Consider the following 16,795-nt stretch of genomic DNA (forward strand, 5'->3'; position numbering starts at 1 on the left):
AGCTAGCGATTGTGTGTCTGTATACAAGAGTGTGTCTGTATACAAGAGTGTGACGTATACAAGTGAGTGAGTATAAAAGTGAGAGGACTTAAAATTAAGGGACTTTAAATTCAGGAAGTTTAAATTGAAATACTTGATTTATTTATTTATTTTAACTGATAATTTTTGCAATCCCCAAATCTAGTATGGCCTCCATGTTGGAAAAGGCAGTCCAGTGTACATTTTGTGCAATGTATGCAATCCTTGAACAGCAGTTTGAGGGTGCATATTGTTGTGCGAGATGTGTGCGAGTTGTTCATTTGGAAGCCCAGATCCTGGATCTAGAGGAGCAACTGGCAACACTGAGACACATTGACAACCTGGAGAGGAGTCTCCTGCTCAGTGAGCAAGTACTCTCTGGGGTAAAGGTGGGGGAGGATAGTGGGACGGAGGTGCAGGACAGTTAGGCAGTTAGCTGGGTTAAACTTAGAAAACGGGGCAGAGGCAAAAGTGCCAGGGAGGCTGGTCCTGAACTGACACACCCCAGAAAGTTTGCCCGGTTGGCAGATGAGGGGGATGCCATTTCAGCTAGCAGTACTGCAACAGGACTCTGCCTCTGACCGCCAGGGGGATGTCTTCTTCAGTAAGGAGTGCAGAGCAGGCCAGACACGTACTTGTAGTGGGGGACTCAATTATTAGGGGGACAGACAGGGTGATCTGTCACAAAGACTGAGATCACTGAACAGTGTGTTGTCTTCCTGGCGCTCGAGTTCGGCACATCACGGATCGGGTTGACAGGTTGCTGGGTGGGGCTGGAGAGGACCCAGCGGTCATGGTACATATTGGAACCAATGACAAAGTAAGAGGTAGGTGGAGTGTCCTTAAAAATGATTTCAGGGACTTAGGCCGCAAGCTTAAGGCAATGACCTCCAAGGTAGTATTTTCTGAAATATTACTTGTACCACGAGCCACACCAGAGAGGCAGCGGGAGATTAGGGAAGTAAACAAGTGGCTCAGAAGCTGGTGTAAGAAGGAGGGGTTTGGGTTCATGGAGAACTGGGTCGACTTCCCTGTCTGATACCGGCTCTACCATAGGGACGGGCTGCACCTCAATGGGGAGGGTGCAGCTGTGCATGGGGAGAAAATGGCCAAAAGGGTGGAGGAGTGTTTAAACTAGGGACTGGGGGGGAGGGAACCTACAACATAGAGGGGAAAGATAGTGTAGATAGAGGGGGGGGGGACTTAATAATGTACCTGGGGGTGGAACGGAGGGAGGGGTTAGAATAGTTAATAGGGATAGGCATCATAGGAAAAAAAAAACATACAACATTGCATGTTGACTAATGCCAGAAGCAGTGGCGGATCTAGGGGGGCAATTACCCCCCCCCCCCCCGAGATTGCTACCCCCGCCCCCTAGAATGGTGGAGCCGAAGCTGTAAGCTTCCGCTCCACCATTCACTAACCTAGGCAGTCACACGCTGTGAGTACACAGCGTGTGAGCTGCGGGGACGCGATCCTCTGCAGGCAGGCGCGATGATGTCACATCATCGCGCCGGCGCCCGGAAATCCCGTCCCCGCGGCCAGCATACAGTAAATAAGAAGAGTATGCTCAGGGCCCAGGGGATTTGGGGGACAGAATATGTGCCACTGTTAAGGGCACTGTATCGGAGGGGGAGGGGGATTTAAAAACTTAGGGGGGGGGGGGGGGGGGAAGAGAAAGGGGAATTTTTAATGTGAGGTGCTGCAGGGCAAAGCACTGGGGGCACTATATTATATGTGTGGGGCACAGCACAGGGGGCATTATATGATATAATGCCCCCTGTGCTGTGCCCCACACATAATTCCCCCTGTGCTGTGCTCCACACATATAATGCCCCCTGTGCTGTGCCCACACATATAAATTATATGTGTGGGGGGCACAGCACAGGGGGTATTATATGTGCGGGGCACAGCACAGGGGGTATTATATGTGCGGGGCACAGCACAGGGGGCATTTTATGATATAATGCCCCCTGTGCTGTGCCCCACACATATAATACCCCCTGTGCTGTGCCCCACACATATAATACCCCCTGTGCTGTGCCCCCCACACATATAATTTATATGTGTGGGGCACAGCACAGGGGGAATTATGTGTGGGGCACAGCACAGGGGGCATTATATGATATAATGCCCCCTGTGCTGTGCCCCACACAATTCCCCCTGTGCTGTGCCCCACACATATAATGCCCCCTGTGCTGTGCCCCACACATATAATGCCCCCTGTGCTGTGCCCCACGCATAATGTCCACTGTGCTGTTCCCCTCACATATAATGCCCGTGCTGTGCCCCACACATATAATGCCCCTTGTTCTGTGCCCATCACATATAATGCCCCCTGTGCTGTGCCCCACACATAGAATGCCCCCTGTGCTGTGCCCCTCACAAATAATGCCCCCATCATGCGCCCCTCATATATAATGCCCCCATCCTGTGCCCCTCATATATAATGCGCCATCATGCGCCCCTAACATATAATGCCCCCTGTTCTGTGCCCCTCACATATAATGCTCCTGTCATGTGCCCCAAACATATAATGCCCCCTGTGCTGTGCCCCTCACATATAATGCCCCCTGACTGGACAGGACAGGGGGCATTATATGTGAGGGGCGCATGATGGGGGCATTATATGTGAGGTGCAAAGAACGGGGGCATTATATGTGTGGGGCACAGCACAGGGGGAATTATGTGTGGGGCACAGCACAGGGGGCATTATATGATATAATGCCCCCTGTGCTGTGCCCCACACAATTCCCCCTGTGCTGTGCCCCACACATATAATGCCCCCTGTGCTGTGCCCCACACATATAATGCCCCCTGTGCTGTGCCCCACGCATAATGTCCACTGTGCTGTTCCCCTCACATATAATGCCCGTGCTGTGCCCCACACATATAATGCCCCTTGTTCTGTGCCCATCACATATAATGCCCCCTGTGCTGTGCCCCACACATAGAATGCCCCCTAAGCTGTGCCCCTCACAAATAATGCCCCCATCATGCGCCCCTCATATATAATGCCCCCATCCTGTGCCCCTCATATATAATGCGCCATCATGCGCCCCTCACATATAATGCCCCCTGTTCTGTGCCCCTCACATATAATGCTCCTGTCATGTGCCCCAAACATATAATGCCCCCTGTGCTGTGCCCCTCACATATAATGCCCCCTGACTGGACAGGACAGGGGGCATTATATGTGAGGGGCGCATGATGGGGGCATTATATGTGAGGTGCAAAGAACGGGGGCATTATATGTGAGGGGCACAGCACAGGGGGCATTATATGTGTGGGGCATATGACAGGAGCATTATATGTGAGGGGCACAGCATGGGGGGCATTATATGTGAGGGGCACAGCACAGGGGGCATTATATGTGAGGGGCACAGCACAGGGGGCATTATATGTGAGGGGCACAGCACAGGGGGCATTATATGTGAGGGGAACAGCACAGGGGACATTATATGTGAGGGGAACAGCACAGGGGACATTATATGTGAGGGGCACAGCACGGGGGCATTATATGTGAGGGGCACAGCACAGGGGGCATTATATGTGAGGGACGCATGATGGGGGCATTATATGTGAAGGGCACAGCACAGGGGGGCAATATATGTTAGGGGCACAAGGCATTATTATTATGTGGGGGGAACAGGACGGGTCATAATTATTATATGTAGGGGCACAAGATGGGGCATTATTACTATATGTGAAGGCACAGAGTGTTTTTCTGCATTTCAGAAGTATATTGTAGATTATGAGGAATTTCTGGGGTGGTACGTTTTTTTATGGGCCACAATACATTAGGGTATTTTATTCAGAGGGTGCACTGCACAGCAAGTTATATTCAGAGAGTGCAGTGTGTGGTAGTATTAAATTTAGAGGGTACAGTGTGTGGTAGTATTATATTCAGAGAGTGCAGTGTGTGGTAGTATTATATACAGAGGGTACAGTGTGTGGTAGTATTCTATTCAGAGAGTGCAGTGTGTGGTAGTATTAAATTTAGAGGGCACAGTGTGTGGTAGTATTATATTCAGAGAGTACAGTGTGTGGTAGTATTCTATTCAGAGAGTGCAGTGTGTGGTAGCATTATATTCAGAGAGTGCAGTGTTTGGTAGTATTATATACAGAGGGTACAGTGTGTGGTAGTATTCTATTCAGAGAGTGCAGTGTGTGGTAGTATTAAATTTAGAGGGCAGAGTGTGTGGTAGTATTATATTCAGAGAGTACAGTGTGTGGTAGTATTCTATTCAGAGAGTGCAGTGTGTGGTAGTATTAAATTTAGAGGGCACAGTGTGGTAGTATTATATTCAGAGAGTGCAGTGTTTGCTAGTATTAAATTTAGAGGGCACAGTGTGTGGTAGTGTTATATTCAGAGGGCACAGTGTGTGGTAGTATTAAATTTAGATGGCGCAGTGTGTGGTAGTATTATATTCAGAGGGTACGGTGTGTGATAGTATTATATTCAGAGGGTACGGTGTGTGGCGGTATTATATTCAGAGGGTACAGTGTGTTGTATATTCAGGAGGTACAGTGTGTCAGAATTATATTCAGAAGTTATGTGCCAGTATTATATTCGAATAATACAGTGTTTGGCAGCATTATAATAATTATTGTTTTCATATAGAGGATCAGAATCCGCTGACATAGTGAGGAGACGTCTGGGCATCAAGTTCTGCATAGAGAACATTTAGCTGAAACAAGTCCCAGTGGTATGTACATCTGAATTAGATAAGGAAAGACTATAGAGAAGACGTCACCTGTAGTCACTGATATCATTCTGTATCCTCCTGTGTGTGTCCCATCAGAGCTGTAGTCACTGAAGAAGTTCTGCAGTAATGATGGGTGAAACAACAACTCCCAGCATCCCCTTACCTCTACTTAGGTCATACTGGAAGCTGTAGTTTTAAAAATGGTAAAAACCTCTTTAGCACTTTCCCATTCTGTGGCAATTGGTATATTTGATAATTATTCTGACATGTGAACACGGCCTAAGAGTCTTAAACAAGGTTAGGACTGTATGATACATTTAATAATATTGTAAATTCCGTAAGCAACACCTTGTTTTCTGTCCGCCAACACAAAATACTCTAATATTGCCCCTCCCGAGACTCGACTCTGGATCCACCCCTGGCCAGAAGTCTGACCAATAAAACTTCTGAAAATTTTTGAGGAGGATTATGACATAGTGGGTATAACAGAGACTTGGTTGGACGATACCTATGACTGGGCGGTCAACATACAGGGTTATAGTCTATTCAGGAAGGATCGGACAAAACGGAGGAGTTTGTCTTTATGTGAAATCGAGTCTGAAGGCCGCACTGCGGGAGGATATATGGCAGGGAAACGATAATGTGCAGTCATTATGGGTTGAAATATATGGAGATAAAAAAAAAAATTCTGATAGGGGTTTGCTATAAGCCACCAAACATAATTGAAGAGCCAGAAGATCAATTATTGAGGCAAATAAACAAGGCAGCAAATCAAAATGATGTGATAATAATGGGGGACTTTAACTATCCTGATATAAACTGGGAGACTGAGACATGTCAATCTCATAAAGGAAACAGGTTTCTGACTATAGCTAAAGACAATTATCTGTCCCAAATATGTGCAGGGCCTGACCAGAGGGGGCGCCCTACTAGACTTAATATTAACCAATGTACCTGACAGAGTAATTAATGTGCAAGTAGGACACCTAGGAAATAGTGACCATAATATAATACATTATAGCTTGTTCTTCAATAAGGGAATCTCTCGAGGGGCCACAAAAACAATGAACTTTAGGAAGGCAAAGTTTGATCAACTGAGAGAAGCCCTTAAAGGGGAAAACCTTTTTTCTTTTAAATCAACTGGTGCCAGAAAGTTAAACATATTTGTAAATTACTTCTATTAAAAAATCTTAATCCTTCCAGTACTTATTAGCTGCTGAATGCTACAGAGGAAATTCCTTTCTTTTTGGAACAATGATGACATCACGAGCACAGTGCTCTCTGCTGACATCTCTGTCCATTTTAGCAACCGTGCATAGCAGATGTATGCTAAGGGCAGCATGGTGGCTCAGTGGTTAGCACTGCTGTCTTGCAGTGCTGGGGCCTTGGGTTCAAATCCCACTAAGGACAACAATAAATAAAGAGTTGTTATTATTATTATTATTATTATTATAATAATCACGTCAGCAAAGAGCACTGTGAATTCCAAAAAGAAAAGAATTTCCTCTGTAGTATTCAGCAGCTAATAAGTACAGGAAGGATTAAGATTTTTTAATAGAAGTAATTTACAAATCTGTTTAACTTTCTGCACCAGTTGATTTAAAAGAAAAAAGGTTTTCACCGGAGTACCCCTTTAACAATATAAAATGGGATAATGTCCTCAAAAAGAACAATACTGACACTAAACGGGAGACTTTTAAAAATATTTTAAATTCTCACTGTAAGATGCATATACCTTATGGGAATAAAAGGGTCAGAAATAGAAGAAAACCAATATGGATGAATAAAAATGTTGAGGGAGCAATTAAAGACAAAAATAAAGCATTTAAATTACTAAAACAGGACGGCAGTGAAGAAGCATTAAAAAGCTATTGAGAAAAATGTAAAATATGTAAAAAACTGAGAAAAGTCGCAAAAATAGAGACAGAAAGACTCATTGCTAAAGAGAGTAAAACTAACCCCAAAATGTTCTTTAACTATAAAAATAGCAAAAAGGTCAAAAAAATGAAAGTGTAGGCCCTTTAAAAATTGATGAGAAAGAAATTATAAACGGGGATCAGGAAAAACCTTATATATTAAACAAATTCTTCTCCACTGTATTCACAGAGGAAAATGAAATGCCAGGTGAAATACAGCGAGATAAGGTAAACTCCGCAGTACAGGTCACCTGTCTAACCCAGGAAGAAGTACAGTTTCACCTACAAAAAATCAAAATAGACAAATCACCAGGTCCAGATGGCATTCACCCCCGTGTTCTAAAGGAATTAAAGGGGTATTCCAGGCAAAAACTTTTTTTCATATATCAACTGGCTCCGAAAAGTTAAACAGATTTGTAAATTACTTCTATTAAAAAATCTTAATCCTTTCAATAGTTATTAGCTTCTGAAGTTTTCTGTCTAACTGCTCAATGATGATGTCACGTCCCCGGGAGCTGTGCATGATGGGAAAATTTCCCCATAGGAGCTGCACAGCTCCTGGGACGTGAGTCATCACAAAGCAGTTAGACAGAAAAAAACAACTCAACTTCAGAAGCTAATAACTATTGCAAGGATTAAGATTTTTTAATCAAAGTAATTTACAAATCTGTTTAACTTTCCAGAGCCAGTTGATATATAAAAAAAAGTTTTGGCCTGGAATACCCCTTTAAGTAATGTAATAGACAGACCCCTATTTTAATATTCAGGGTCTCTATAGTGACAGGGACTGTTCCCCAGGACTGGCGCATGGCAAATGTGGTGCCAATATTTAAAAAGGGGTCAAAAGGTGACCCCGGGAATTATAGACCTGTTAGTTTAACCTCAGTTGTATGTAAATTGTTTGAGGGTTTTCTAAGAGACGCTATTTTGGAATATCTTGATAAAAATAAATAAATGACTCTGTATCAGCATGGATTTATGAGGGATCGGTCCTGTCAAACTAACCTGATCAGCTTTTATGAGGAGGTGAGTTCCAGACTGGACCAGGGGCAATCGCTGGATGTCGTATATCTGGATTTTTCCAAAGCATTTGATACGGTTTCACATAAAAGGTTGGTGCATAAAATGAGAAGAATGGGGCTGGGGGAGAATGTGTGTAAGTGGGTAAGTATCTGGCTCAGTGATAGGAAACAGAGGGTGATTATTAATGGTTCTTATTCTGATTGGGTGACTGTTACTAGTGGGGTACCACAGGGGTCAGTCTTGGGTCCTGTTCTATTTAATATATTCATTAATGACCTTGTAGAGGGGTTGAATAGTAAAGTAGCAATCTTTGCAGATTATACTAAACTCTATAAAGCGGTAAACACAATAGAGGACAGTGAACTGTTACAAATGGATCTGGATAGGTTGGAGGTTTGGGCCGGGAAGTGGCAGATGAGGTTCAACACTGATAAATGTAAGGTAATGCACATAGGGAAGAAAAATCCGGGCTGGGATTATGTATTAAATGGGAGAACACTTGGGACGACTGCCATGGAAAAGGGTTCTTTACTGTAAGAGCAGTGAGACTGTGGAATTCTCTCCCGGAGGAGGTGGTCATGGTGAACTCTGTAAAAGAATATAAAAGGGGTCTGGATGCATTTTTGGAGAATAATAACATCGCTGGTTATGGATTCTAGATTTATAGGGACAGAACGTTTATCCAGGGATTTATTCTGACTGCCATATTTGGAGTCAGGAAGGAATTTTTAATTCTAGTATGAGTTTTTTTTTTGCCTTCCTCTGGATCAACTCAACTCAGTAAGGACTCATTAGGGTTATAGGTTGAACTTGATGGTCTTTTTTCAACCTTATGAACTATGTTACTATGTAAACACACACATTGAGTTTTATATTTTATAAAATATAAAAGGCTTGAAAATGGTGGTGTGAGGCCACCTGCCTGTATTAACTCTGGAATACACACTTTGGCACATTGATTTGGAGTGCTGCGGTCACCTTCTTGTCTGTATATATATATATATATATATATATATATATATATATATATATACACACATATAGACATACACACATATATATATATATATATATATATATATAATAGGGCTGGGCGGTATACCGGTTCATACCGAATACCGAAATGTTTTCCCTGCATGATATGAATTTTTCCCATACCGCAATACTGATTGGGCCCCTCCCCCCCCTCGAATGAATTAATTATCAGTTGCGGCGGCACTTTAAATGAATGACTTGCGGGCCGCGCTTTAAATGAATGACTTGCGGGCCGAGCTTTAAATGAATGAGATGTGAGCCGTGGCAAGCTGTCACCTCCCTCTGCAAGCGCTAAAAGACTGTCTTTTAGCACTTGCAGGGGGAGGTGACAACTTCCGGCTCGCAACTTAAAGGAAAACTGTCATATTAAAACTAGCCCTACCTTGCCCGGATCCGCCCGGCCGTTCGCCCACAATTGTAGTTTTATTCTATGTGTATATCTTGCTGTAACTGGCATGGGCAGGGCTTCTGCAGGTTAACTGGCACTGATGTCAGCGCCGCTTATGAATATTCATCCCCCCTCCCTCCAGTTCTCCCTCTCTTCGCCGCTCTTAACTGGAGGGAGGGGGTGTGAATATTCATAAGCGGCGCTGACGTCAGTGCCAGTTAACCTGCAGAAGCCGTGCCAGTTACAGCAAGATATACACATAGAATAACGCACAACTGGGTGTGATCAGCTGGGCGGATCCGGGTAAGGTAGGGCTCATTTAAATCAGCGTCTCCCACACTATCCATCAGGTCAATGGGGGGGGGGGGGGGGTCAATCCACTGCTGAGGTAGCCGGAGGGCTTACCTCTCCTGTAGTGCCGTCTCCTGTGCTCAGAATGATAAAGCTTGGCAGGGTCAGGCTTTATCAATCAATCGAGCGCAGAGCACACAGATCAATGTGGTTTTATGGAACCACATTGATCTGTCTGAGGAATCAAATGATTTAAAAACACACACATTAACCCCTTTAAATAACCCCCCTTTTCCCAAATTCCACATAAATATATAAACATAATAAAAATAAACATATGTGGTGTTGCCGCATGCATAAATGTCAGAATTATAAAAATATATTGTTAATTATACCAGACGGTCAATGGCGTACATGCAAAACAATTCCAAAGTCCAAAATAGCCTATTTTTGGTCACTTTTTACCATAAAAAACTGAATAAAAAGCGATCAAAAAGTCAGATCAAAACAAAAATTGTGCAGATAAAAAGTTCAGATCACGGCGCAAAATTGGAGCCTTCATACAGCCCCGTAAGTGAAAAATTTCAAACGTTATAGGAGTCAGAAGAGGACAATTTTAAATGTATTAATTTTCGTGCATGTAGTTATGATTTTTTCAAGATGTACGACAAAATCAAACCTATATAAGTAGGGTATCAATTTAATCGTATGGACCTACAGAATAAAGATAAAAAATGTGTCATTTTTACAGAAAAATGTACTGCTTAGAAATGTAAGCCCCGAAAATTTACAAAATTTTGTTTTTTCTTCAATTTTCTTGTACGATTTTTTTCCCGTTTCGCCGTAGATTTTTGGGTAAAATGACTGATGTCATTACAAAGTAGAATTGGTGGTGAAAAAAAGAAAAAGCCCTCATACGGTTTTTCAAGTGAAAAATTTAAAGGGTTATCATTTTTAAAAGGTAAGGAGGAAAAAAACGAGAGTGAAAAACTGTAAAACGCTTGGTCCTTCAGGGGTTAACTATTTTCTGGGTCCGACTGACTATTTAGGATGCGTTCACACACCAGAAACTTGCAGAGGGTTGCCAGCAGTGGGAAACCCGTTACTAGCGTATAAACGCACCCTTAACAGGTTTTTCTTTCCCTCCTCATCAAGCATTGAAACTATTTTGAATCTGTAAAAATCTGTTTTTTCCCCATGACTTAAAAGTGCAGGAAATTTAACATCTCTTCCAATTAATACATACCCGCTCATCGAATCCACAGATCTTTATATGATATTCTGGCATCGGCTTATTTTTACCATCATACTGACCTGGATCAAAATTAGAAAGTTTTACTACATTGCAATATCTATATCTTCTCATTTGACCAATAAAGGTATCATTGCTACTCCACTTATATCCCATATTTCTAAGACTAACACGGTACCAACTCTCATCTGATTTATATATTTTCAGCATAATAAATATACATATTAAAAAGAAACACTAACCAGGAATTTCGAGATCTCTGGAAAACTCTGGCTTAAAAATGCTCATCCAGGGTGAATATTCCTTTAAATTTCCTGGCTCTGCAGGGGACTCATCTTTAATTTTATTCACTAGCTTAACAAAGCTGCTGTCATTAAATTTATCAGCTTTAATTCCACTTAGGAGTGAGCCGTCACTTCCACATACTTTTTCCAAATCCTTTGAATATTTCTGAAATTCAGAACGTAATAATTACCATCTCATAACAACAACCTTAAGAAATCCAAGATAACATGACTTGGGGATTAGTAAAAAATCATATAAAACAACCTTAAAATAATCCAGCCTCCATGTAAAACACCCAGTGACCTAAGAATAATGCAACCTTGGCACAACAAAAAAGGTCTTTCTAAGACTGGGAAAACACTTGGCCTTACTCATGGCATGTTTTTTTTGGGTTGCAGTCAGATCTTAGCAGAGAGTCAACAGGGAAATAGTGGAAATTTTTTCACCTTTTTGTGAGGTTTTAGGCTCAGGGGCAGTTTTCCGATTCTTTTCATTAAAGGGGTTCTCCAGTGCTTAGACATCTTATCCCCTATCCAAAGGATAGGGGATAAGATGCCTGATCGCGGGAGTCCCGCCGCTGAGGATCCCCGTGATCTTGCACGTGGCACCCCGTTTATAATCAGTCCCCAGAGCGTGTTCGCTCCGGGTCTGAATACCGGCGACCACAGGGCCGAAGGAGTGTGACGTCACGCCTCTGCCCCCGTGTGACGTCACGCTCTACCCCTCAATGCAAGCCTATGGGAGGGGGCGTGACATCTATCACGCCCCCTCCCATAGGCTTGCATTGAGGGGCGGAGCGTGACGTCACATGCCGTCGGCCCTGTGGTCGCCGGTAATCAGACCCGGAGAGAACGCGCTCCAGGGACTGATTTTAAAGGGGGTGCAGCTTGCAAGATCAGGGGGGTCCCCAGCGGCAGGACTCCCGCGATCAGGCATCTTATCCCCTATCCTTTGGATAGGGGATAAGATGTCTAAGCACCGGAGTACCCCTTTAAAATCTACCTGTCGATAACAAAAACTTTAGTAGATAATACCATTTTATTTATATTTGTAACATACTTTAGTTAAAAAAGTTGTTAATTTTAGGGTGAAAAATGCTGTCTATGCAGCTATTACCTGTGTGTCTCTGTGAGGAGTCCAAACACAGGAAGTGAGAGCAGGACAAGCAGGACTCTGTGTCAATCATTCTTCTGTGTGAGACAGGAACATGTCACAGAGCCTCACTGCACAGAACCCTACTTGTCCTCAGTGCAGAGCCCTGCTTGTCCTCAGTGTACAGAGCCCTGCTTGTCCTCACTGCACAGAGCCCTGCTTGTCCTCACTGCACAGAGCCCCTGCTTGTCCACACTGCAGAGCCCCTGCTTGTCCGCACTGCACAGAGCCCCTGCTTGTCCTCACTGCACAGACCCCCTGCTTGTCCTCACTGCACAGACCCCCTGCATGTCCTCACTGCACAGACCCCCTGCTTGTCCTCACTGCACAGACGCCATGCTTGTCCTCACTGCACAGACGCCCTGCTTGTCCTCACTGCACAGAGCCCTGCTTGTCCTAACTGCACAGAGCCCTGCTAGTCCTCACTGCACAGAGCCCTTCTTGCCATCACTGCACAGAGCCCTTCTTGCCCTCAGTACACAGAGCCCTTCTTGCCCTCAGTACACAGAGCCCTGCTTGTCCTCAGTGCACAGAGCCCTACTTGTCCTCAGTGCACAGAGCCCTACTTGTCCTGCCCTCACTTCCTGTATTTGGTCTCCTCACAGATTTTTAACCAATGTATATTACAAATATACACAATGTTATTTTTCTACATTATAGAGAAAGTTTTTGATAATGACAGGTACACTTTAAATGTTGGTGTTTTTCCTCCTATAGACTATGTGTATTAAATATTGACACTCTTTCCCACAATTCTTTAATAGAAATCCTTAAGTCACATGATTAATAAATCACATGATATGTAATGAAAAATAAAAAGAAGATAAAACACAAAATAAAAAAATGCCTATATTAATACACACTATTTCTGGAAAGAAGCACCAAACAAAAGTTGTGTGGCTAAAAAACACCAAACAAAAGCTTTGTGTAATCCCAGCATTACTGCTACAAATATTTTAAATAAACTGTAAATTGTTCAACTCTAATTGATTAATTCTCCTTTGCACATTGAATATAAATATGTTTACACTGTACAATGTGGGCATCACCACAGCTATGAGAACTAGCAACTCCCTTTAGGTGTATATATGTCTTTCTTCTGTAGCTTTATATGCAACCTCTGTACATGGGTAATTAAAATGTTAAGTACATTCATTATTTTATAGTGGTACTTGAAAATTTGTGAACTTTTCAGAATGCTTCATATTTCTGCATACGTATGAACAAAAATTAGACCTTCAGAACTTAATACATCACCATATATTTGAACTAAAGCTACACCATCAGAGTCAAAAGGTAAGCCGCTGAAATTCTGTAGTGTGTACCGTGCAGCGGAATCCCATTGACAGCAATGCAACTTTGCTGCACAGTAAATTCCAAGTGGAATTTCAATGTGGAAATTCTGCAGTGTGAACCCAGCCATAGGATTAGCAGATAATATTAAGTGAAATAAGTCAAGTGTTTTTAGTCTATAGGATGATCTGGTGAAAGTAGGCAACCTATTTTATTTAACCCCTAGAGGAGATGCTACATACATGTTATGTTGCTGGTGCCAGGTCCTTCGTGCACAGTGATGTACAGTATATGTACGGTTGCAGTTTACAGTGAGTCTTTGAAGCAAGCTCAGAAGAAGCATTCACTTCATAAACTGTAGTGATGGCAGCCGTGCACTCGCAGTTAATGACAGACAACAGCAATCCCACCGATGTCACAGCACTTAAGTGCAGCAATGACAGTCCCCCTAACTGATTGGCACCCCGCTAGCATGTATACAGGGGTCTGATCAATTTGAATGCACGCTGGAGGTCTGCCTGCTTTCTGTGCGTGGGTCCCTGCTCCGATCTTCGTTTACAAAGTGTAAATGCAATTTTAAAAATATAAATATTTCAATATTTCATTTTTCAAATATAAAAACACATACCATACTTGGTATCCCTGTGCGCGGAAATGCGATCTGAATTATTAAAACATAATGTTTATGATCCCGTACAGTGATTGTCATAAACATACAAAAAAAGTCCAAAATTGTTGACCGTTGGTCCCTTCATATCCCAGAAAAAAATGGCATAAAAAGTGATCAAAAAGCCACACATACACAAAAGCTGCAGATCACAGCTTATCATACAGTTGCATATACAGAAAAATAAAAGGGTCAGAATACGGCAATTGTAAACATATTTATTTTGTTTAACCCCTTAAGGACAACAGTTTTTTTTTTTTTTGCACTTTTTGTTTTTCCCCTTTTGCCCTCTAATAGCCATAATGTTTTCAATTTTCCACCTACAAAGTGCTTGTTTTTTGCGCCACCGATTGCACTTTGTTATGACATCACTCATTTTCCCCCAAAATCTATGGTGAAATAATATATTATTATTTGGGGGCAAAATTCAAATAAAATAAAAATATTTTGCAACTTTTGGAAGCTTCCATTTCTACGCAGTGCACTTTTTGGTAAAAATTACACATTATCTAAATTTTGTAGGTCCATACTATTGAAATGATACTTAACGTTAGATTTTTATAGTCCACATATGTTTATTTTTGTTAACATTATTTTTATATTTTTCAATATTTTTGTTTAAATTATTTTACTATAAAAATAGTAATAGGGGAGTGAGTCAAACTTTTATTAGGAAAGAAGTTAATTCTTATTTATTAAAGGGGTTATCCACCATAAGGTGATTTTAGCACCTACCTGCCAGACAGTAATGGACGTGCTATTAGGAAGGATCTGTGCTTGTCTTGGGGCTAAATGGCTATTTTGTGAGATAACCATTAAGCTGTGGCTATCTTTTTGTGAACTCGCTATTTCCTGTTTGAGTTTGTTTTTTCAAACTACAAATCCAATAGTTCCTTGTTTGTAAGTGTGAGGTCACTTTCCTCCCTCCCACACATCAGCCACCCCACCCATTAAAACACAAATGAGCTGCATTTCATTGAAAAGACCAGTGTTTTCCAACCAGGGTTTCTCCAGCTGTTGCAAAAATACAATTAGTTGCAGAATGATCTCTCTCCCACCCAGCAGTCACTCCACCCACTGAAGCAAGACATGCTTTCTTTGCACACCTGACTAGTGATGTCAGGTCTCCGCCTCACTGCAACCTGAGACCTGAGTAATTTTGTATGCAGTTAAAAATAAATACAGGGGCAAAAAAATCACAGAATTTTGAGACCACCGTCCCACACAGGTACAGACACTATATTATGAATTACACTCATTTTACAGCCCCTGTAGCATAGTCAAAGGGGTTTAAGGGGTTAAAAAGTTTGCCCTTTTTTTTTAAGCAGTGCAATAGTATAATAGTGGGAATTGACCCACCAAATAAAGAGAACATGTCATTTTAACCGTAAAATATATTGCATAAAAAAGTTGCTAAATTATTATTTTTTTTATTTCGGTTGCACCATACATTTTAAGGTATAATGAAAGGTATCATTACAAATTACAATTGGTTACGCAAAAAAAAACAAGCCCTCATATGTCTTTGTGAATGGAAAAATATAAGTGTTTTGTCTTTTAAAAGGTGGAGGAGGAAAAAACAAACCACAAAAATGATGATGTGATCAAGGCTAAACTGGGCTGTGTCCTTGAGTTTTAAGCATAAAATCAAAGTTTGATCATCACAACACATTTGTGGGAATGTATCATGACACAAAGGAGAATTCTGAGGACCTCAGAGGAAGAGTTGTTGATGCACATCAGGCTGGAAAAGGTTACAAATCCATCTCAAACTTTTGTACAAATGGCAGTAAGGGGGTGTCAGGTACGTCCTAAGTGCAACACTGAAAGCACAATTTTCTTAGTTACTTAGTGAACAGACTTGTCTGTGATCAATGCTACAGTGTCCAGTCTAGTGCTGCCTCAAAGCACAACATACACACATAGGAATGATACAAACATTATTTAATGCAGTCCTGACTCCTCTCATTCAGACCTGGCCTTCTGGCAGTGGCTTCCCAACCAATCAGGAAGCCGGGCAGGTGGTTATTATGTACACAATCATTTGTGGCATTTTTTAAAATGATGTTTATACTAGAGACAATGTTGTCTATAAGAGAGTAGCTCTCTCAAAAACTGGATTAGGGTTAAAGGTTACAGTGCAGAGAGTTATATGGAAACAGAGTGGGGTTAGAAATTGTAGTCTCTGCTCCCCTGTCATTTTGCCTCTGTCACTCTGCCCTGCCCCCAAACCCTGTTTTAATCTGTTCCACACTTCCCTGCCCCCCCCAGATCCTGTGTCACTCTGCCCTCTAAACCCTATCACGCAGATTTGTTACATTTATAACACCTTATTTATTTTGAATGTTTTAGTAAGTTTTAAACTTTAAAAGGTTTATTTTCATTGCTAAATGCTTATTCAATTAACCCCTTAATGATGCTGGGTTGCCATTAAGAGGTTAATTGAATATGCCCCCTTTTTAGATCTGTCATCTGTCTCTTTATATGGTAATAAATCTGGAATGCTTTTACTGATCAAAGCAATTCTGAGGATTCTTTTTCCTGACATATTGTACTTAATATAAGTGGTACATTTTTGTTGATACATGCAGGGCTTCCTTGTGAAAAATGCTAATATATTGTATAAAAAAAAATATATAGCATTTTTCTAGATTAGAAATTCCTACATGTAAGATAAACAGTCATGCCAAATAAATTAGTTATCAATTCAACAATGCAATGGGGGAGATTTATCAAAACCCGTGTAGAGGAAAAGTTGACCAGTTG

At 41.9% G+C, this 16,795-nt stretch overlaps 2 protein-coding genes across 4 annotated transcripts in view; one reads left to right on the plus strand and one right to left on the minus strand.

Annotated features, from left to right (window-relative positions):
* Positions 1-16,795, plus strand: part of SPIDR (scaffold protein involved in DNA repair) — a 1,058,688-nt gene that overhangs the window by 939,625 nt on the left and 102,268 nt on the right. The gene's annotated exons all lie outside the window — the stretch shown is intronic.
* PRKDC (protein kinase, DNA-activated, catalytic subunit) overlaps positions 1-16,795 on the minus strand; it is a 631,631-nt gene that overhangs the window by 45,524 nt on the left and 569,312 nt on the right. For all 3 annotated transcript variants that reach the window (XM_056521838.1, XM_056521836.1, XM_056521839.1), the window contains 2 exons: positions 10,875-11,082; positions 10,627-10,694 (listed from right to left, as the gene is read on the minus strand). In XM_056521838.1, coding sequence (XP_056377813.1) covers positions 10,627-10,694; positions 10,875-11,082 — 276 coding nt within the window. The remainder of the gene's footprint in view (positions 1-10,626; positions 10,695-10,874; positions 11,083-16,795) is intronic.

This window comes from Hyla sarda, chromosome 5 (genome assembly GCF_029499605.1).
Source record: "Hyla sarda isolate aHylSar1 chromosome 5, aHylSar1.hap1, whole genome shotgun sequence".
NCBI classification, from domain to species: Eukaryota; Metazoa; Chordata; class Amphibia; order Anura; family Hylidae; genus Hyla; species Hyla sarda.